Below are 23948 nucleotides of genomic sequence, written 5' to 3'. Positions count from 1 at the left end.
CACACACACCACAGTTGGTGTTTGGTAGGACTGTGTCTGTGCAGACATCACAGAGCCTAGACAGGGCTGAAGGCTCTGCAGTAACTAAGTGTGTTTTGTGGATGCCGAATCTGTTTTGTCGTGCCGGGGTGTGTTTGGGACCTGGTAACAATACAATAAGAGGTGTAATAAGCATTTGTGATATTTTAAGAAATACAAAACAGTTGTGTGCAGCACTTCAAGTCAATTTAATAATAGAAGCAACAGAGCATGAACAAAGTTCAATTTTATATATTTTCTTATCAAATAACATTTATAAAACTATTGTGCAAAACAATGTCATTTCTGTCTTCTTCAAAGGCTCTGCACCAGTGGATAGTCATAGTCCTCTTAAATTAGGAAATATAACAAGTATGCATAACTTAAACAGAAAGTGGTTAGCCTATATACTGTATGTACATTTGTACATAGATGTGGTTTGAGGGCCCCTGACATGATGAGAAGCAAAACTGCAGAGTCGACAAAACCTGCGACACAAACTGTATAGAAAATGTGATGTTACTGACTAGTACAATGTCATTTATTTGTTTGGCTAATTCTCCCGAAGAGCACTCCCAGGTTCATGGCTGATCTCAGAGTAGAAATGCTTCATCAGCAAACCCCGCTTAAAGGTGACAAAAGCCAACTAAAGACTGGAGTATCAAACTAGTTTTGACAAATTCCAATAAACTTCACAAAAATGTAAAAATAACTACATTACAATATAATAAATCTCAAATTACTATATTTTACAAATGGAGAGTTCACCCAAAATACAAAATTACTTAAATGTGTCCTTATCTTCAGAGATGAAAACAAATCTAAAGTTTGTATCGTGGTCTCTCCTGGCCAATAGACAACTTGTGGTAAAAGGTAAGGAAAAATATGTAACTTAGTAATTGGGCGAACTATCCCTTTAAAAGCTGAATATTCATGATCTATATCTTCAACATGTGAAATTAACATATTTTGAAATGGAGAAAAATACAGACAAGCATAGGCCATGAATGTAAACACGTTGTGCTGACACTTAACAGTAGTTACTTTTGTCACACCTTCAACTGTTTTCTTTTAAGTTTCTTTTTAAGTTCTCTCTTTTTTTAACAGCTTATATTCCAGTATGTCCAATGCTGGGAGCACTCAAGTGTTTCTATAATGAAATGTCAATTCTACTTCTAGTGTTTCCCCATCCCAGAGACATACAGGAGATGGTCCTCTGGGGACTTCCCATGGCTCTTGCTGAGGTGGAGCTTAATGGCATGCTTACTGGCAAACTTACGGATACACAGCTGGCACCGGTACACAGTCCCACTGCCCTCCTCTTGTGACTGAGAAGAGGGTGCAGAAGAGAAGAGGAAAGGGTCCAGGAGGGGCAGTTCATCAGACCCACCTTTCGAGGAGTCCCTCAGGGTCTGTTTGGGGGAGAGCTTGGCCAGGTCCTTCAATCTGAAGCCCAGGTGGGCCTCCAGGTGGCAAATGTAGGCAGCGGGGGTCCGGATCTGTGAAGCGCACTCGCTGCAGAAGAACACCGGCTGGCCTGAGTCCAGGTTCTTGAGGAACTTGGTCCTGCCGGTTCTCCTCAGCTGGTACTTGACGTTGGCCAGCCAGTGACTGATGGTGGTCATGGAGAGGCCCGTGAAGCGGGACACGTGCATCCTCTCCTGGGGGCTCAGGTCGGACATGATGTACTTGCCCTCGGATGTCGGCCTGAGGCTGGAAGAGAACTGGGCCTGTAGGAGAAGCAGGTGCTGGGGGTTCCAGTTGGACTGACGGCCCTTCCTCTTATTGGCCATGGACCCCTCAGCCTCCTCTTGGGTGGTGGAGCCCAATACATCTGTGACCCGCTCTGTGATCCGCGTCCTGGAGGGGGGCTTGGAGACGTGGTGTGCTGATTGCGTCAGGTTCCTCAGCATGTCGGAGATGTCCGACAGAGCGTTTTCATGTAACGGGCTGCTGGATGTGAAGGGAGAGACCACTGTCATCTTAGCAGGGGTCACCATTGAGGAAGGGGAGACGGAGGAGGCTGTGGATGAGGGAGTCAGAGGGTCAGAGCCAATAGAGCCACCTCGATCACGCTTCCCTTTTGTCAGGTCCATGGGCTGGTCATCATTGGACTGACTTATGCCCCGACAAGCCACAGGCTCTGGGTGTCTCTTGGTGTGCGTGGGGGAGGAGGCCACGGCAGCCCTCTCGGCCATACTCTGGCTCAGCCTGGACAGCAGACTGAGAGGGTCCTGGCTGGGCAGGGTGGGCTTGGCTGCCTTCCCCAGGTGGACATTCATCACAGATTGAAGAGCACTTAAAGGGTTAACGAAGGGCTGCTCCAGAGGGGCGTGGCCTGTTATGAAGGCTGTGCTGCAGCTCAGAGCAGAGGCAGGCAACGGAACCGTTTTTCTCCTGCTTGCTCTCGCAGACGGCGAGGCTCTGTCGCTATGGCTACTGTCACTGTTAGCCGGAGTTACCGCCCTCCACTCTCGAAGCAGGGACTCTGTTCCAGTGGACTCTGCAGCGTCACTTCCACAGGGGGGCCGGTGCACCTCTCTCTTGGGGGACACCTCTCTCTTGGGGGACACCTCTCTCTTGGGGGACACCTCTCTCTTGGGGGACACCTCTCTCTTGGGGGACACCTCTCTCTTTACCCTCCGCTCCACTTTGGCCACTTTCTCAGTCACCTTCTTAACCAGCTCCTCCATGGCCTGGAAGTTGTTGAGGTGGGGGAGGGGGTAGCTCTGACTAGCCGGTGGGGAGATCAGGGGCTGGCTCTTGCTGAGGGAAGAGAGCACCCCCTCTCCTCCAGTGAATAGGTACTTGAGAGGGGAGCTCTTCTCAGCACTACCCTGGGGCAGCTTCAGGGAGTTGGGGAACTGATATGCAGCGTGGATACTGGGGTATCCCCCGCAGCTGGGGTTGCCACTCTGGGCTTTGTTGATGGCCGAAGTCACCGTGTTCTCCAGGGACTTGAGAATGTCGAAGCCGCCCTTGGGGCTCTCCTTCAGGTCCTCCTCGGTCAGATAGTTATACTTGGTGGAGTTGTGAAACTTCTCCTCCACCTCCTCGTCTGAAACCTTGTCATGGCTGACCATGTCCTTGGTACACTCGTCCTCCATCTCCTCTTTCTTAATGTCTTTGAGAGGAGGGGAGATGGCCAGGGCTGAAACGGCAGAGGGTGGAGGGGGGGAGAATGTAGGAGCCAATGGGATTGACTGAACCCCCTCCTGTGTGGGGGGTGTGGCCTGTACAGTGCTGGGGGAGGCAGCCTCTGGGACGGGCCTGCCTCCTCTCTTGCTGGGGGGGTTGCCATTGGTGACCCGGAGGAAGTGACCCGTCACCATCATGTGGGCGGTCAGCTCCTGCAGGGTATTGTGGGAACTTCCGCACTCCATGCACTTGAGGATCTGGGACTTGCGTGATTCGAACTGCCACGCATAGCTTGCGCCGTTCTGGTGGCCGAAGCGGTTGCTGGGGGTGATATAGGGGTTGGAGACCTTGTGGGAGGGGTCGTTGGGGTCACCACTCAGGGAGGCTTTGGGTTTGGGGGTCACCTCTCTTGAACTTGGGGAGCCAGGGAGGTCCAGGCTCCCAGAGAGTGGGCCTCTCTTCCTTGAGATCATTTTGGCTGCCACAGGGGCCAGTGGCTCCTTCAGAGGCACTTTTTGGTAGTGTTTGGTCTTGATCATGTGGACGCTCAGGTCCTGCAGGGACTCGAAGGAGTGGCCACAGTACATGCACTTCAGCACCTTCGCAGCATCCTCCTTGCCTTCCATCTCCAGCAGGGAGCGCTTGCGAGGCTTGGACCAGTGCCCCTTGGCCCCGTTGGCTCCCCTCTCATGGTTGTCATCGCGGTAATGGCCCGTGTCGTTCATGTGAACGGTGAGCTCCACCAGGGTGTCGTAGGCGGCACTGCAGCCCTTGCAGCGGAACTTGCTGGCCCCGGTGAAGATGTTGCCGTACAGTCTGGGGTTCTGTCTATGGAGCTGCACTGTGCTGAAGAGACTGGGCTCTGAGGAATGAGGGTGGTGGCGGCTCTGAGAGGCCTGCTGCTGCAGGGACTTAGCCACTGCGGACTGGTGCCAGTCATAACTACTGCTGCTGCTACTGCTGCTGCTAGAGCTGCTAGTCCGCGGTGGCTTCTCCACATGTGTCAGTGTCTGAGTTGGCGTTGGGGTGGGGTTAAAGTTCAGGGGTGACCAATAAGTGTTGGTCAGGAAGCTGGAGTAGATGGTCTTCATCTGTTCCAGGGTGTCCAGCGCCAAGGGAGTGTCCAGCGCCAAGGGAGTGTCCAGCGCCAAGGGAGTGTCCAGCGCCAAGGGAGTGTCCAGCGCCAAGGGAGTGTCCAGCCTCACCCCTGCTCCGTTCAGAAGCTCTTTGACAGGCCTCTCCTCGGCGTCGACAGAGGTGGTCTCAAAGTCTGACAAGGGGTCGCTGGCATCGCTGACGTGTGATTCAATGTCCATCTCCTGAGCAGAGAGCTCGGCCCCAACAATGGAGTCCCGGTCACCCAGTGCCTCTTTGGTGAGGTCCTTTTCTGAGCCCTCTCCGTCCTCTTGAAAGTCCACGCCCTCTTCTTCCACCTCCTCCATCGCATGCTCCTTCATCTCCTCCAACTCCTCTGGAGAGTAGGCTGGAGGGGAAACAGAAGAGAGGGTGTGTTATATGAAGGCCACTGAACACACTGACTAATTCTATTAATTTCATAATATCTGATCACTTTTTTTATTTTATTGAACTACCCTCTCCCCTGGTTGGAGGACTTGGTGGAAAGCATGAAAATTATGTTACATTGAAATAATATAGATATTCACTGAGTATGCAAAACATGAAGAACCCTGATGTTTCCATGACATTGACTGACCAGGTGAAAGCTATGACCCCTTATTGATGTCACTTGTTAAATCCACTTCAATCAGTGTAGATGAGGGGGAAGAGACAGAATAAACAAGGATTTTTCAGCCGAGACAATTGAGACATGGATTGTGTGTGTGCCATTCAGAGGGTGAATGGGCAAGACAAAATATTGAAGTGCCTTTGAACGGGGTATGGTAGTAAGTGCCAGGCGCACTGCTTTGAACGGGGTATGCTAGTAGGTGCCAGGCGCACTGCTTTGAACGGGGTATGCTAGTAGGTGCCAGGCACACTGCTTTGAACGGGGTATGCTAGTAGGTGCCAGGCGCACTGCTTTGAACGGGGTATGCTAGTAGGTGCCAGGCGCACTGCTTTGAACGGGGTATGCTAGTAGGTGCCAGGCACACTGCTTTGAACGGGGTATGGTAGTAGGTGCCGGGCGCACTGCTTTGTGTCAAGAACTGCAATGCTGCTGGGTTTTTCCCACTCAACAGTTTCCCGTGTGTATCAAGCACAGGAGTTTGGTGGCACCTTAATTGGGGTGAACGGGCTCGTGGTAATGGCTGGAGTGGAATAGTATCAAACACATGGTTTCTATGCATTTGATTTCATTCCATGAGCTCCGTTGCAGCCGTTATTATGAGCCGTCTTACCCTCAGCAACCTCCACTGGTATCAAGCATGGCCCACCACCCAAAGGACATCCAACCAACTTGACACCTGAAAAGCATTGGAGTGAACATGGGCCAGCATCCCTGTGGAACGCTTTTGACACCTTTTAGAGTCCATTTGACAAACTCATGCTGTTCTGAGGGCAAAGGGGGTGCAACTCAATATTAGGAAGGTTTGAACACACTCAGTGTACAAAACATTAAGAGCACCATCCTAATATAGCGTTGCACCCCCTTTTGCCCTCGGCACAGCCTCAATTCGTTGGGGCATGGACTAAAAGGTGTTGAAAGTGTTCCACATGGAGGCTGGCCCATGTTGACGCCACTGTTTCCCACAGTTTGGCTAGATCTCCTTTGGGTGGTGGACCATTCTTGATACACACGGGAAACTGTTGAGTGACAAAACCCAGCAGTGTTGCAGTTCTTTACACAAACTGGTGAGCCTGGCACCTACTACCATACCCTGTTCAAAGGCACTTAAATCTTTTGTTTTGCCCATTCACCCTCTGAACAGCACACACACAATCCATGTCTCAATTGTCTCAAGGCTTAAAAATCCTTCTTTAACCTGTCTCCTCCCCTTCATCTACATGTGACATAAATAACGGTTCATAGCTTTCAACTCGATTCACCTAGTCAGTCTCATGGAAAAGAGCAGGTGTTCCTAAAGGTATGTACACTCAGTGTATATGGTTTCTTCCTATTTGTACTGGACTCCAAGTGAATCGTCAAAATCAACCAGTCACTTATCTTAATTCCAACCCTCAGATGTCCACAGACTGACCCATCTTTCCCACACAGGGTGTTAGTTGAACTATTGGAGAGGAAGTTTCTCTACTACGGGCGCCTGAGGACTCGCAGGGATAAATGAGCCGTCTGTGCGGGAGGCGAGTGAAAGCCGAGTTGAGAAATGACAGTCATCCCATTTCACCTCATCAACCGTTAAGGTGTTATTTTCCTCCCAGACAAGCCTGTGTTTATATACTACCCCAGCCACACATATAACTAGCTGATTCTCCTCTACTCTCTCCTTTACTTTGTTTATGGTGGGGTAAAACAAAAAACAATATCTTGGCAAAAACACAATGTGCCATTTTATTTATCTCAGGGCGCAACAGCTTGAAATGAAAGCTAAATCGGAAATTAATGAAGCTCAATCGTGCTGTGGCATTCTCCTCTGGGGTAATAAATGAGTTGGATCAACCTCCATCTGTCAGTTAATATGTCTGACGCCTCTTCAACTGCCTCTCGTCTGTCTGTCCGTCTCCACAAACACACACACACACACACACAGACAGGGACAGGGACACACACACACACACAGACAGGGACAGGGACACACACACACAGACAGGGACACACACACACACACACACAGACAGACAGGGACACACAGACAGACAGGGACACACAGACAGACAGGGACACACAGACAGGATTTCCACTCATTGCTAATAAAGGGAAATATGATTTATGATGATAAGACTATTTAAAATGTTATATCGACACCTTTCAAAGTCAACTAAATGGAAGTGAGGCACATGAGATTATCAATGGTGATGAGTATCACAGACAGACTAGAAGTGCTTTTTGGAGCAGGCTAACAGGTGCTTGGTGTTAGGCAAAACACACATACACAGGACATCAGAGACATTTCCTCAGAGAGAAACAGACATAAGAGTGCGAGGTTGAGTAAGAGACGATGGCAACACATAAGCAACCTGTCACTTTGCATGTGTGCGCCCTCGGCTCACCTTAGACAGGTGTGTACGTTTTCTGGGTGCCTGGCCCTGACCGATCACAGGGGACAACGACCCCCCCCCCCCCGTCTTCAGAGAGTGACGGTCCCCTGTAGTGACAGACCCTCCCCCACTCGGGTCCCCACACACTGTCACAGCTAAGTGGGACAAATGCCCCTTCCCTTTCTGCCCACTTCATTATAGACTCCCCCCCCCCCCAAAAAAAAAACAACAACCTATGAGCAAAGATGTTCTGAACATCCTGTATACTTATGACAGGCGAGCATTCTGGCCACACCACACACACCCCACACACACACACCACTTCAAATCACTAATCCCTTTACACACACAAACACATCCAGTCTAAACAAAAATGTCATCGCTGGAATAACCCCCATATCCTGCTAACAGCTAATCTCAGGGCGGCTGGGCAGTGGTCTGATGTTGGCCCTGGGGGCGGTGGGTGTCAGCAGGCAGGCAGGCAGGCAGCCCCACTGAAAGGGCCAGTCTAATAGGGACCTGGCAGGTGCGGTCTAGTCTCCCAACCTGCCCGTAGATTTAGTTTGTCACTGGGTATCCATTACCTGCCAGTCTCCGCTGATCTTCTGCGACAGCCCTGATCAAAAGATGTCACTGGGCCCCGTGCGCTTGGCAGGGCCTGGCACAACGCTCGTAAAGAGGGCCAAGCTGGGTGTAAATAAAATGACATGATCACTTCCCTGGCCTCATGTCCTGGACACAATTATGATAATGTGAAGGAGGGGGGTTCTGAGGAGGTAAATCGCTCACCGCTCGGCGGACAAACCAGCAGGGGAGAGGTCTTAGGTTTTTTTCTCTCCTCCGATCTCCGGATGGTGTTCGTGTGAGTGTCTAATTTGAAGGAGGAAATACAGTCAGGATGAGGTGGCTACGTTAATGTGTTTGTATCCAGAGCAGCTGGTCACAGATGTCAGGTTCAATCACTGAGGTTATGACTCTGGCATTAGCAAGCAGGTTGAAAGAGAAGTCCTTAGTTCGCTCTTATAGTCTTGATCAATGACCCATCGTGAACATGCTTCACATATTCCTTTGAACCTTTGTTCTAGCTGTATATGACTACTTTTGGTGAGTGTCATTTTGGCAAGCCTTTCCTAACACAAAAATGTTCAAAAATATGAAGAACATAATTCCAATCTCCTAGTCTAGTCTAAAGTCTAGACAGCAAGGCTAAGATGTGGGCTGAAAGGGCATCGCAATAAAAACGGGCGACCAGCAGTCAACGCTCCCAGGCAATTTAAAATGCAAAACAGTCATTACATCTGAGCACTATCTGTTAATTTGATCCCCAATGACTGATCATCCATCACCGTGGGTGACAACCACCATCCAATTATTCTCCCAAGCTTGACTGACAACAGAGGTGATTTATCACTCTAATGAAATGTGATGGGTGTGTTGGGTTCATTCTGAGAAAAATGAGGGATTATTTAGAATACACCTGGATGGAGAATTAACAGATAGCTACACTCTCGAGGATTATCAAAGGGTTATTTGTGGAGGTGTAAGGTTCGACATGAAACCACCTAAAGAACCCTTTGTGGTTCTAGCTAGCACCTTTTTCTTCTAAGAGTGTTCCGACGATCAGGAACAGGGAAGAAACATGGGATAAACAGGCACTGTGACTATACACCAAAAGTGAGACGCAAAACCAGGCCCTCTCTTCTGATGGTAGATGGTACACCCTAGTACATCATCAGTAATCATTTAGTCAAAGGCAGGAGTCACACCCTGTCCGGGACAGGCTGGTGAGTGATGGAAGCAAGACACAAGAAAAGGTGAAGGCTTCAACTGAAAAAAGATATGAAAGAAAACAAAAACATGCATCCTGAAGTAATCAGCTTTTAAGAACAGTAAGGGTGGATCTGTTCCCCCTCAGCTCCCTGCACTGCCCAGTGATCACCTCACTCAGCCTCCACACAGATGGGGAAACAGCCAGTAGAGCTGGGAGCCAAATCACACACAACACTGGGGTAAACAGGATGTGTAATCAAGACACTACTACCAGAGTCTGCACTTCAACCACTGAATGACATAGCAGCTTACAGCTAGCTACAGGAGCTGACCACAGAACAGCTGAAAAGAGGGAGAGGAAGGAGAAGTCAAAAGGAGTAAAAGAAGGAGAGTGTTATATTTGTCGGTGGTCCAACCACCAACTAGCCTAAAGCGACAGACTTAGGCTATCATAGCTGGCACCGAAGCAAATGTGGCTAATGGCTATTCATAGGAAAGGGATGCCATCATTAAGCTCTCTCGTTCTGCTACAGTAGCACGTAACAATAACAGTTCCACAGATAGGAGGCCAGGGGTTGGCCAGCTAAAACAGCCAGCTAGAGTTAAAAACGGAGGAGGAATAAGGGAGAAGAGAGTGGATTCATTCATTGAACATGATGCGCCTGCCTCTATCCCACACATTGCTTTTGGTGAGAATTGGCTAACAATAGGTAGTTATAGCAGGGCGGCTATTTAAACAAATCCAAACCGTGGATAAATCTCTCCTGTCCCAATAGACTGCTTTTAGGGTAACTAGAAAAATAGGAGGTAAGTCTGAAAAATGTTAAGATATCACGAGGTGGTAGTGAACAACACTCTACAGTATGATCATAGATCACAGTAAGGGTACTGAGAGTGGAGAGAGTTAAGCAGGGCCTCACTACCCAGCTGTGGTGTTTCTTATTCCGGACATTTGTTCTTTAACTGGACCCTCTTGCCCTTAAAGCAACACAGTGCCTCGGCAGGGGGGCCTTACTTACAGGAAGGAGCCTTAAATAACACTTAGAACCTCCAGGAAGTAAGTCACCACAGCCTACAAATCACACAACCGCAAACCACCGACTTCCACTAGTTCCAGTTTCCCAGCAGTCGACTGACTCCAGGCTTTAAAATAGATTCGAATAATTCCATACCAAAACAGTCTTGTTTGGTTCTATCAAAATGTCAGAAGATCAGTGGGGAAAGTAAAATGAAATGTCTTCATTCCTTAACATTTGTCATGCTAGGCTAACCACTCATTGGTCTTGTGGTGGTATTCCCCTCGTGTCCTCTGTTGCTAGGAAGGAGGGAGTAGCATGAGGTGAAATTATAAAAAATGTGACTTGTTTCAGGAAACTAGGCATATGTCGCACGTCACTACTTCACAGGAGATGCATTTGAACATAAATATATATTTTGTTTTAAATCAAAATGTGTTTTATTTTGGCAGAAACGCCATCTGGAATACATGACCTTTCATGTGCCTTAATAACAAACGTGTATTCCAATCTGTAAATACAAATCAAACTGTTAAAATTACGAGCCTAGTTGGTTTAGCCACGGGAAAAGTCAGGAACCTTCCCACTAGCCATGATTGGCTGAGATAATGGATGGACTGGACATGCTGGGAGATGAGTTTGGATTGGTCTGCCATGTAGCACGCTTCTGTCTATAAGGTGAGCTGCTCAGTATGTGTTGATAGCCCTTTCTACAGTGCCATTTTTGAAAGATATAACATTAGCCATCGAGAACTACAAACGTTTTGCTACAATTCTCAACAGCATTGATGCCCTGAATTTAGCAGGTGCTATCGACAGATCAGTTGGAAAAGATGGAGTAATTTCTGACTTGACAACACTGGCCAAACAAGATGTCGCTACAAACAAAAACGGAGTTTAAATGGTTCCAATCTGCTGTGAGGCGTTCATCCATTTAAGAGTCTAGCTACATTTTCAGATATTATAAGTCAGAAAGTCATTTTCATTGCAAGTTACGGCATACTATTAGCTAGCTAGTGAACGTTAGCTTGCTAGCTAGCTAACGTTACGTGTATGATCTGTGTAGTAATGTTATTAGAATCAGAAAACCATTTGCATTGCTAGTTGTAGCCTAATGGTAGCTAGCTAACATTAAAACCTAGTTTATTAGCTTTAGCTACCTGCAGATTCATACTACAGCTATGACAATGTTTATATTGGTAGTAATAGGAGTTGGAATTATGCCGGTTCATTGTTGAGCTAGCTAGCTACATGTCTAAACAAAAGACTCCACTTTGCTAAGTTGATTACATCAAGTTAGCCAGGTGTGTCTGGGGGTGATTACAGCAATCTATAGTATTTCATAAACATGAGTACATGTCTAGACATAAGTGACCCATCCACATAGATTTTATTTTATTTACTTTATTTTATTATACCAGAGACAGTAATTTGAACAACATTGACAATACACCAAAATCAGATTAGGATATAGGGCAAGGGCTAGATAGTGTATTTTTACCTGGAGTTTATCTTATTGTAAGCTACTACTTTTACCACTTTTATAGTCTTCAAATCTTTGATTGTTTACTAAACTACTCACTCTGTTTAGTACATGGCCTCACATGTGATCAAAGGAGTTGTTCCTCAACTGCTGTGTATGATGTAAAATTTTCTAGCTCTCTACTTTCATCCAATGTAAAAAAATAAATACAAATAAATAAAAAAACACAATTAAACATTTTGCTACATAAGACCGAATCGAGGTGGTCGGTAACAGATCGGCTACAGGTAGAGTTTCTCTCAACTGTCAGTGGAGGTAAGACAACATAGTCCAACACTCAAAATGGTAGAAAAGTGTCGTAAGTCATAACCTTAAGAGAAAGATTTACTAATATGTGGCTGTGTTTGATCGCTCAAAAAGAGATGCTCACGGCAGTCTATTACTGTACATTACTGTTCCTCCTATTCTGTTCCTATTTTCTACCCCCTAATGAATGATTGAATGCACTGTGTCCGCTGATTGTAGTGCAGGATGTGTGCTCAAGGAGATGGGAAAAACAGAGATTCCTCTTGCTCCAGGTGAGGCTCAATGCTGTACCATGTTGAGAGAGCGAGTGAGCGAGCAAGAGGGACTGGGAAAGCAGATAGATCAAACTGTACTGTACTCCCAGAATGCTGCATTGTTGTGTTATGATTGGACCTACAACAGACCTTCAGGACCTGAGCTACACTGTGTACAAAACATTAAGAACACCTGCTCTTTCCATGACAGACTGACTAGATGAACACTATGATTCCTTGAGGTCGCTTATTGAGGTCTTGTTAAATCCACTTCAAATCAGTGTAAATGAAGGATATTTTGCCCTCAACACAGCCTCAATTAATTGGCGTATGGACTCTACAAGGTGTCGAAAGACATCCACAGGGCTGCTGGCCCATGTTGACTCCAATGCTTCCCAATGCTTTAACTTGTATAAAGTTGACTGGATTTCCGTTGGGTGCCATTCTTGACACATGGAAATTGTTAGCGTGAAAAACCCAGCAGCGTTGCAGTTCGACACAAACTGCCGTGCCTGGCACCTACTAACATACCCCATTCAAAGGGCACTTGAATCTTTTGTCTAGCCCATTCACCCTCTAAATGGCACACATACACAATCTGTCTCAAAGCTTTCAAATCCTTCTTTAACCCGTCTCCACCCCTTCATCTACACTGATTGAAGTGGATTTAACAAGTGACATCAATAAGGGATCATAGCGTTCACCTGGATTCACCTGGTCAGTATGTCATGGAAAGTACAGGTGTTCTTAATGATTTGTATAGTCAGTGTATGTGTGCCATTCAGATGGTGAATGGGCTAGACAAAAGATTTACCTGCCTTTGAACAGGGTATGGTAGTAGGTGCCAGGTGCACTGGTTTGTGTCAAGAACTGCAACGCTGCTGGATTTTTCATGCTCAACAGTTTCCTGTGTATATCAAGAATGGTCCACCACCCAAAGGACATCCAGCCAAGTTGACAACTGTGGGAAGCATTGGAGTCAACATGGGCCAGCATCCCTGTGGAATGCTTTCGACACCTTGTAGAGTCCATGCCCCGATGAATTGAGGGGTACAACTCAATATTATTAAGGTGTTCTTAGAGCTGTGGCAGTCATGAAATTTTGACAGACGGTTATTGTCATGCAAAATACTGGCGGTCTCACGGTGATTAACAGACAGGTTTAGCATCTCCATACAAGCCTTTGTAACATCTACATTTAACAAAGTTGACCTACTGTATGTTATTTGGCTATGCACACCCTGTTCTCTCATCAAGTCATCATACTTTCTCAAGTTAATCTTGTCTTTACTAATATGTCAAATTAGTTTTGATTTAGAATGGCCTATTATAAACATAATATATTTTGGGTACAGGCATCTAGGCAGGTAGCCTAGAGGTTAGAGCATTGGGCCAGGAACCGAAAGGTTGCTGGATCGAATCCTCGAGCTGACAAAACTGTCGTTCTGACCCCTGAACAAGGCAGTTAACCCACTGTTCCCCGGTAGGCCGTCATTGTAAATAAGATTTTGTTCTTAACTGACTTGCCTAGTTAAATAAAAGGTTATATGTGCAGGTACAGAGAATGGAGGCCACTTGCCGGGTGGTTCGTTTCACTCATGTCAGGTAGCCTACTCTGGTTATTTGCTGCCTGTTCCTGCAGTTACACCCAGCACTTAATTTGGGAAACCAAGTGAAATATGTAGTAACATTTTTTCATAACTAAACTGTTAACAGCCCAGCTCTCTGCACGCCAGATCAGATCAATCATTATTTAAATGAATATATATATATATATATATATATATATATTTGGCCTTATATAAGCATACAGTGTTTTAAATTAATCACCACCTTAGAAAGGCTGTCCATTTCATTGTGTTTGTATTTGCATTGATGTCAGAGTGGTTGGAGGCCTATTTATTGCCTACCTCCCTACTCTTCTACATTTGTACACACTGTACATAGATTCTTTGCTATGTGTTATTGACTGTACGTTTGTTTATGTGTAACTGTGTTGTTGTTCTTGTCGCACTGCTTTGCTTTATCTTGGCCAAGTCACAGTTGTAAATGAGAACTTGTTCTCAACTGTCCTACCCGGTTAAAGAAAGGTGAAATAAAATAAATAAATAAATAAATAAAGGGACAATAGAGCGCCGAGAACCAGGCCAATAGTGAGTTGGATACTCCTAACTACGTCATTGGCTTCATCAATAAGTGCATCGATGACGTCGTCCCCACAGTAACAGTACGTACATACCCCAACCAGAAGCCATGGATTACAGGCCGCATCCGAACTGAGCTAAAGCTGCTCTTTCGAGGAGCGGGACTCTAACCCGGAAGCTTATAAGAAATCCCGCTATGCCCTCCGACGAACCATCAAACAGGCAAAGCGTCAATACAGGACTAAGATCGAGTCGTACTATACCAGCTCTGACGCTCATCGGATGTGCATGGATTGCAAACATTACAGACTAAAAAGAGAAGCACAGCCGGGAGCTGCCCAGTGACACAAGCCGACCAGACGAGCTAAACTACTTCTTTGCTCGCATCGAGGCAAATAACACTGAAACAATGCATGAGAACACCAGCTGTTCCCGGAAGACTGTGTGATCAGGAATTCTGCAGCCGATGTGATTAAGACCTTTAAACAGGCCAACATTCACAAGGCCGCAGGGCCATGCGGATTACAAGGACGTGCACAGACCACCATAGTCCCTGTGCCCAAGAACACTAAGGTAACCTGCCTAAATGACTACCAACCTGTAGCACTCAAGTCTGTAGCCATGAAGTGCTTTGAAAGGCTGGTCAGGGCTCACAACACCATCATCCCAGAAACCCTGGACCCACTCCAAGTTGCATACTGCCCCCACAGATCCACAGACGATGCAATCTACATTGCACTCCAGTGACCTTTACCACCTGGACAAAAGGAACACCTATGTGAAAATGCTATTCATTGACTACAGCTCAGCATTCAACATCATAGTGCCCTCAAAGCTCATCAATAAGCTAAGGACCCTGGGACTAAACACCTCCCTCTGCAACTGGATCCTGGACTTCCTGACGGGTCACCCCCAGGTGGTAAGGGTAGACAACAACATGCCACACTGATCCTCAACACAGGGGCTCCTCAGGGGTGCGTGCTTAGTCCCCTCCTGTACTCCCTGTTCACTCATGACTGTACGGCCAGGCACGACGCAAACACCATCATTAAATTGGCCGATGACAACAGTGGTAGGCCTGATCACCGACAACGACGAGACAGCCTATAGGGAGGAAGTCAGAAACCTGGCCATGTGGTGCCAGGACAACAACTTCTCCCTCAACATGATCAAGACAAAGGAGATGATTGTGGACTACAGGAAAAAGAGGACAGGGCACGACCCCATTCTCATCGACGGGACTGCAGTGGAGCAGGTTGAGTGTTAAGTTCCTTAGTGTCCACATCACCAACAGGTCCAAGCACACCAAGACAGTTGTGAAGAGGACACGACAAAACCTATTCCCCCTCAGGAGACTGAAAAGATTTGGCATGGGTCCTCAGATCCTCAAAAGGTTCTACAGCTGCACCATCGAGAGCATCCTGACTGGTTGCATCACTGCCTGGTATGGCAACTGCTCTGCCTCCGACCGCAAGGCACTACAGAGTGTAGTGCGATCGGCCCAGTACGTCCTGTCATCCAGGACCTCTATACCAGGCGGTTTCAGAAGAAGGCCCTAAAAATTCTCAAAGACTCTAGCCACCATAGTCATAGACTGTTCTCTCTGCTACTGCACGGCAAGCAGTACCGGAGTCTAGGTCCAAGAAGCTTCTAAACAGCTTCTACCCCCAAGCCATAAGACTCCTGAACATCTAGTCAAATGGCTACCCAGCCAGACTATTTGCAGTACCCCCCCCCCCCCCCCCCCCCCCATTACTACTCTCTGTTGTCAGCTACGCATAGTCACTTTAATAACACTACCTACATGTATATACTACCTCAACTAACCGGTGCGCCCGCACATTGACTCTGTATTGGTGACCCCCTGTATATAGTCTCGCTATTGTTATTTTACTGCTGCTCTTTAATTACTTGTTACTTTTATCTCATATTCTTATCTGTATTTTTTTGAAACTGCATTGTTGGTTAGAGGCTCGTAAGTAGGCATTTCACTGTAAGGTCTACACCTATTGTATTCATGTGACTAATAAAATTGTATTTGATTTTCACTAACATGTCCAGAGTGCATAAGAGGAGATTACCGTGACTCAACGGTCACATAGAGTTTTACTGTGGTCATGTCTCATGACTGCCGGTGTGGCGGTAATATGGTCACAGCAATAACCCTAGGTGTTCTTAATGTTTTGTACACAGTGTATATTGGTTAATCTGACATTCAACCAGCTACAGTACAAAGACAAAGATCTCTCACACACAAACAAATCTGAGGAGAAAGAGATAGAGACCCTCTCAGATGTTATGTTCTCACCACATCAAAGGGACAACCATTCAAGGCCCACTCCACTCCCAACAAACAGCTGCTGCGATGATCGCCTAGCAACGAGGAGGTGATGGACGGGGACCTAAGATGGATGGGCACCATAAATCACAACACCAGTGTCTATGTGTGTGGGGCGGGAGAGAGAAACAAAACAACCTTTTTTCTAATTGTGGAAGAGAGACGAAGCAGCAGAGCTGACCTTGCCTTGACCCCTCACTGTACTCTTATTCATGATTGTGGAGTAACTGCCCGGAGCACAGAGGAACAGAAGCCTGCTGACCTCCACAGGGCACAGTAAAATGGGAGGGTTTTGGTCAGACATCTAGTCCATTGTATTTCTAATTTACGCTACACTAATCAAACTGAATATCCATTAAAACCAACCATCACGTTTTTTTACGCCTAGGAAGCAAGGCACAATTTTCCCATTAAATGATTTGCAAGCACATTGTTAGCTTATAAAAGACAGCGACCAAGTTTTTTCAGAGGGCCGAACCCTCCAGGCAAAGCAATCTGGGTAGTGTAGTTGAGGGATAAATGTCATATCATCACTATAGCTGGGCCATATGATTCGGCCCAACTGCTGTGGCCCGGGTGTCTAGTAACACTCCGCCAGAGAGCACGGTCATTCATCACACAGTGAGTGTCTGTCTAAGGCTTTCCACTCTGCTCGTCCTGCTCTCCAGTTACAGCCCTACACGGCCAGCCTAAATAATATTCTCCATGATAAATGGCACTATAAGCCTGGTATCCATCATTAATCTGCTTTTTACTCTTGGGGAGTGCTGGTTAGGACCACAGGATAGCAGAGCAGCTTGGGTTCATTTGGAGACCAGCCTAGCATGAGTGATACCCATCATCCCGCTCATCAGTCGCGCACACCATCTCCCTCTCTCACACAGCCACACACACAAACTCCATTGCACACACGCAAACACGCACCGTAACACAAGGTGTAAATTACACACACATTCGGATACACACATATACATATTCACACACACTCAAACACATCATATATTCAATAACCAAACATCCGGAGACTCATGGAAGAATATTCTGTCACTCATCAAAACATCACATAACTTAATCCTCTGCCATCTAAAAACCCTTCCCGTTGTCATCGTCCTCCCCACCACCTTCTCTCCAGCATTTTGTACAGTACCATACTCTTGTGAGAGTCTTAAAACCATGCTTTTTCTATTTGTTTCTTTGTTACTTTCTTTCTCCTCATTTTCTAACTATACTCACTCTGCCTCTCTTTCTCAATTCCTTCCCCCCCTCTCTCTTTGTTTCTCTCAGTCCCTCTCGGTCTACTTCTCTCCTCTTTCATTCTCTTGCTCGCTCTCTCTTTCTCCCTCCCTCCCTGTGTGTCTGCTAAAGCCAGTATGATAAATGACACACGTCAGTGTGTCAGGAACGAAGGGTGGGTCAGTGATAAATGACTCTGTTGAAAAGGAAATCGGCTCTTTGGCATGGCCGGGCTATTCTCCTCCTGGATTTGGTTTCAGGACCCCTGAAGACCAGAGCGGGCTCAGTTTCCTGAAAAGACCACAAATCCCACTAGGCTCTGACGCGTTGCCCTCTGGGAGGGGAGCTGAGGGTTTGCGTAAGCAAGACTGCCCCAATTGTTGCCATATCGCAGCTGCATCTATCACAACAACGAATGGCGGGACTATTTTTATAAAGTATCTACGTAGGCCTACTCCACTCACATACATGAGGGCCCTGAAACCTGATCTGAGGAGGGTAAGAGCTGTGAAGATGCCAGTAGCACAATATTTTTTTCCATGGCAAAAATGAAAAAAAAATGAAGCAGATCAAGCTGATCCTTTAAAAACGTGCTGCATGTGAAATAGTGTGCTATAGCTTGGAAAATAAATAAATGTGATTCTGAATGACAATCTAATGTTTGTTTCCAACATTAGGGCTGTTTTCCTAAAGGAGTTAAGTCCGCTTCGTGTTTTGTTTTCTTGCCACGTTACTAACGAGTATCGTGATACTGGTATCGTCCCGGCCCCGGAAGAGGATGGCTTACTCTTTTTGTGATTCGGTTCACTCCCTTTTCTCTTTTGGAGCCCGGCCCAAGGTCTGACATCTGCCAAGTGGGGTTAAAAAAAAAAAAACGCACAAAAAAAAGAGGAGCCCGTTCCACCTCTCCCTCCCAGTTTAAGGTGGCATTGTTATCATTACACTGGGTGGTGTCTGTCAATACCTGTGGGAAGCACTCAGTCAACCACCCCTCCTCAACGGCATGGCAGGCAGGTGCAGCGACCTCATTAGGTATGCACTTATCAGACATAGATCACAGGCATGACTCAACCCCACCGGAATCCAACCACAGTAACTTTCATTAGCCATGGTTGGCGTGGCCTACAAAACTACAACAAAAAAACCTCCTTGAGACTCACACCTGCACGGTCTAGTCCTACCTGTTAGTGGAACAATTACGAGCCCATATGCCCCCTCATTCCTGTAATAACAAATACAGAACACACACACTCAGTCACCCACAGATATAAAACAAAAACAATTTCTGTTGGTCTCTGCAATTCATGTCAATAAGCATATTTGTAAGTAATCATATGTTGTTTCCATTTCAATTAGTATTTTTGTTCTATGTGCGCACATAGAACAAAAATACTAATTGAAAATGTAATGATAATATACAGTACCTGAGCACATTTCTGTCTCAGCATAAGAGATGCTGCAGTGACGACAACAGTTGTGAGTAACAATGAGGGGGGGGGGGGATGAGGAGTGGAGGTAGTAGATGGAGGGGAGAGGTAGAGGGATGAAAGAGTTCAGAGGAACGATGGCCTATGACTGACACTCCTCACTGGGGCCTCTATGGTTGCAATTCCTTTCATCACCCCTGCCATCCAAACCACCCACCCACACACACGATGGCTGCCACAGCTGACCTGGCAGCTATAGGCCTGACCCTGCAGAAACAGGAGACCACTAGCCGTAGAGCCCAGTCTAAACCAGAACTCCCAGCGCCGCTGGAACTGCTCACAAAGATTACTGGAGCACAGGGAGGCCGGATTAGAGCAGGGGGCTTGATTTCACTAACCTGGCCTGAGTAGGAGACTCGATACCTGCCTGAATTTTTATTTATTTATTTTTAAATAAAAACAAAACTCACTCTCATAGAAACACATCACACCAAAACATGCACGCACGCAAGTACCCACGCAGGTACACACATACCAAATAGAGCCACTAACTGTGAGGATGCTAACTTAGGGGCCATCTTGTTAGGTCCCAGTCACTACACTGAGTACACTCACTAGAATGCTTTAATGTAAAACATCATAGCCCCTGGGCCTACAGCCTAAGCTAATCATAAGCTATGTGAATGCATCCGGAGTTTCTTCCCCAGCTGTTTGCGTTTCTCCTGTCAGGCTGCCCTTGGTTGTTAAAAGCACTCAAACCTGACCCACACAGGTACGCCCGGCCATTTGTCACCTGCAGCGGAAAATTGAGTTACAGCACGACCAAAGGCTAGCGCTGCGCCGGGAGCGGAGGCACTGTGTAATATCAACTTGATTACATCAAAGTGGTGGCAAACCTGGTTGGTTGAGGCCGGGCACACAGACTTGTCATCTCCAATCATTAAGCCTGTCAAGACTCCATCAGCCTTTCCAGCTAATTAGGTGAAGTCTAATGAAGCAAGCAAAACTTTGCCTTTTTCTAGGAAAATGCTGAGGGGGGAGGGGAAGGACAGCGGGTGAGAGATGGAGAGATATAGAGAATATGAGAGAGAGAGAGAGGAGATTTTTCATGCAAGTCTCAAGGTTGCTGTGGGCTTGCTTTCCCCCTAAGTCCCTAATCAAGGCCCATCATCTGTCATCCTTTTCTTTGCTCTCTCCATCACCATGCTCTGTGCTGCAATCAATTCATCATCACCCTTTGTGTGCCACTGAACAGTTGACAACTTTATAACTTGCAGCTGGAGGGACCCACTGACAAAAAAGGAGGTAAAAATAAAGAATAAATGAACAAAGAATGACATTAAAAGTTCCCCAACATTTTCACAACAAACACAGAATGGGTCTATATTACAACATCCCATGATCCTGCCTCAACAGAGACAAAACAAATGGACAGAAAAGACAAAAAAAAAACAGTAGAAAAAATTATTTCTCGTTCTGAAATCAGGAAGCTTTCAGACATTCTTTATGCTCTCCCTCTGAGCGAGTGTGTACATTAGGCAGGGGCATTTTGATTAAATAAAAGCCTGGGCCAGCGTATGGCTAAACAGAATGGGAGCACTCACTCAGCCTGTCTCTGATTGACCATTAAAGCCATTGATGAATGGGCCTGTCAGAGAAGAGACAATTAAATCAAACATGAAACAAAGCCTTCCCGACTGCCTGGTCTAATAGAGAAAACCATTCCTCCCCTCCATTACATTGTGCACTTCTCATTTTACAACCCCCCTAGTGTGCATGTGTGTTTGTAGGCTCTGTGTGTGTGTCAGACTGTGAAACCACTTTACCCCTCTGCTTTTTGTGAGTCACTTGACCATTGCAGGGGAGGGGGGGGGGTACACGATGCTTTCAAAGTGCTTTTAATGTGACGTCATGGGGCTGCATAACATGGGGGAATGATTTCCTGATGTAGATCGGGAAGAAACAGATCAAAGCGGATGACAGCTAATCAATCAACTGTCAAATCAGACATGGCAACTGTCGATTACACCTTCTTTCAGTCCACAATCTCTTCGTCTGGACCCAATTGTTTGTTTTATACAAATACAAAAGCATAAGTTATTCGTCCACCTCCCAATTCCAAAGTTAGCCGCTTGGATCAAATGTTCAAAGCCCCTAGAGACTCAGAGAGTATTGGCACCGCCTTGGGCATTTCGCTATTACAGACGGAACACTTTTCACACATTTTAATTCTTCCACCAAGGTAAGTTAACGTTTACCGGGAAAGTAAACTATCCATGGGAACAATGGGAATAGGAAAGTTGACGGCAGCCATCGGATGTGGGTGATACTGTGACAAATAGTATGGCTACTTTGTAACGAGGGGAAACAAATGGTAACATTCGAGGGATAGGCCTACAGTTACAGTACTAGTATGCTACTCCTGGGATAGTGGGTTCGTATTACAAAGTGTTATTACAAATCAAGTTAGCCTATACATCGAGTAGATGCACTAGTATTCCTATGGGGAAAAAAATACTGGAAACGGAACTCCAAAGGTTTGAGATTGAGAACAACAAATCTTTGAGCTGCTATCGCTTCAAATAAAACCACTCCTGTCGTAGTGGGCTACGTACCTGCCGCGCGCTTGGGCGCTTCTTGTTTCCGCCGCGGCATGTTTGGTTTCCCAAAGAAGAGTTATCTTTGGCCTCGTAGAATCCGAGCTGCTCCACTACACCGCGATTACGCCTTCATACACGACACAGTGACTATTCTCCGTAAGAAAACTAAGAGCATTGTTGTCAAATAGCACAGAAAAGTCCGCGGGAAAAACACAGCAAGTCGGGGGAAAAAGGCGAATGTCTGTCGTCCCCCGCGCGCAATGACTGTAGTGGTCAACAGCGTTAAACGCGGCCACCTCGGATCCTCTCTTGTCTCATAGATGATCGCGTCACTCAAAACATGAGAATGGGCAAACCCACTGCTCCGTTAACTCTTTACACCTCGAGAGGGGAGGGACATTATGACACGAGGCAGTCCTATTCTCTTTACTGTCAACAATGTGTGGGCTACATCTATTGACTGAAAACAACAAATGACTAGTAATTAGAATGTAAAAGTCTAAACGAGATCACTGGGGGCCCAACTCTGACGTCACCCTATTGAAGTTGACATTTAAAAAGGTAAGGGTTAAGGTTGGGGTAAGGCTTAGGGCAGGGACATCCCAAGGTTCCCGGATAGCACTAATTATACTGAAAAATGCAACATGCAAAGCGTTGGTCCCATGCTGAGCTGAAATAAAAGATCCCAAAAATGTCAAATACACACAATAAGCTTATTTCATTCCAATTTTGTGCACAAATATGTTTACATCCCTGTCAGTGAGCATTTCTCCTTTGCCAAGATAATCCATCCCTGGCATATCAAGAAGCTGATTAAACAGATCATTACATAGATGCACCTTGTGCTTGGGACAATAAAAGACCACACTAAAATGTGCAGTTTTGTCACACAACACAATGCCACAGATGTATCAAGTTTTGAGGGAGTGTGCAATTGGCATGCTATCTGCACAAATGTCCACCAGAGCTGTTACCAGAGAATTGAATGTTCATTTCTCTACCATAAGCCACTTCCAACGTCGTTTTAGAGAATTTAGCAGTATGTCCAACCGGCCTCACAACCGCAGACCAGCTGTAACCACGCCAGCACAGGATCTCCACATCCGGCTTCTTCACTTGAGGGATCGTCTTAAGACCAGTCACCTGGACAGCGGATGAAACGGAGGAGTATTTCTGTAATAAAGCCCTTTTGTGGGGGAAAACTAATTCTGATAGGTTGGACCTGCGCCCCTGCCCAGTCATGTGAAATCCATAGATTAGGGCCTAATTATTTATTTCAATTGACTGACTGTAACTCAGTAAAATCCTTGAAATTGTTGCATGTTGTATTTATATTTTTGTCAAGTAAAGAATAGTTTACGTTTTGATAGGGAAATATATGTTGTCCAGTCTAGGGCTATGTGATTAAAGGGTATAATGTTCTATAGCAGTGGTTCTCAAACTTTTTATAGTCCCGTACCCCTTCAAACATTCAACCTCCAGCTGCGTACCCCTCTAGCACCAGGGTCAGCGCACTCTCAAATGTTGTTTTTTGCCATCGTTGTAAGCCTGCCTCATACACGCAATACGATGCCTGTATTTCGTTTTCATGCAAGTGAAGGCCGAGAAGCCCCTCTCACATAGGTACGTGGTTGCAAAGGGCATCAGTGTCTTAACAGCATGATTTGCCAAGGCAGGATACTCTGAGCACAGCCCAATCAAGAAATCTAGCAGTGGCTTCTGATTAAATTCAATTTTCACAGAACCGCTTGATGCCATTTCGATGAGGCTCTCTTATTCAGATATCGGTAAGTGGACTGGAGGCAGGGCATGAAAGAGATTACGAATCTAGTTGTTTGTGTCATCCGTTTTGGGAAAGTACCTGCGTAATTGCACACCCAACTCACTCAGGTGCTTCGCTATATCACATTTGACAATTGTCCATAAGCTTGAGTTCATTTGCACACAAAAAATCATACAATGATGGAAAGACATCATACAATGTTGTCCTTGTTAATGCAGGCAAAGAAGAGCTCCAACTTCTTAATCATAGCCTCAATTTTGTCCCGCACATTGAATATAGTTGCGGAGAGTCCCTGTAATCCTAGATACAGAAAATTCATGTG

At 46.2% G+C, this 23948-nt stretch overlaps 1 protein-coding gene across 1 annotated transcript; it reads right to left on the bottom strand.

The window, feature by feature from the left end:
* Nucleotides 1-208: 208 nt before the first annotated feature.
* LOC139407069 (teashirt homolog 3-like) lies at nucleotides 209-22146 on the bottom strand. Its single transcript, XM_071150411.1, has 2 exons — nucleotides 21859-22146; nucleotides 209-4639 (listed from the first exon to the last, which is right to left on the bottom strand). Exons 1-2 carry the CDS (start codon nucleotides 21896-21898, stop codon nucleotides 1194-1196), a joined length of 3486 nt encoding a protein of 1161 aa, XP_071006512.1. The 5' UTR covers nucleotides 21899-22146; the 3' UTR covers nucleotides 209-1193.
* Nucleotides 22147-23948: the final 1802 nt, after the last annotated feature.

Source organism: Oncorhynchus clarkii, chromosome 1 (genome assembly GCF_045791955.1).
Source record: "Oncorhynchus clarkii lewisi isolate Uvic-CL-2024 chromosome 1, UVic_Ocla_1.0, whole genome shotgun sequence".
Taxonomy (NCBI): Eukaryota; Metazoa; Chordata; class Actinopteri; order Salmoniformes; family Salmonidae; genus Oncorhynchus; species Oncorhynchus clarkii.
The sequence above is the reverse complement of the archived record's forward strand: the minus strand, read 5'-3'. Positions and strand labels throughout refer to the sequence as shown.

Coding starts and splice junctions, on each gene's coding strand:
- LOC139407069 (XM_071150411.1), bottom strand. CDS start 21,898: ATGCCGCGGCGGAAACAAGAAGCGCCCAAGCGCGCGGCAG. Junction 4,640..21,858: donor AGCGCCCAAGCGCGCGGCAG/GTACGTAGCCCA, acceptor TTTCCCCTCCAG/CCTACTCTCCAGAGGAGTTG.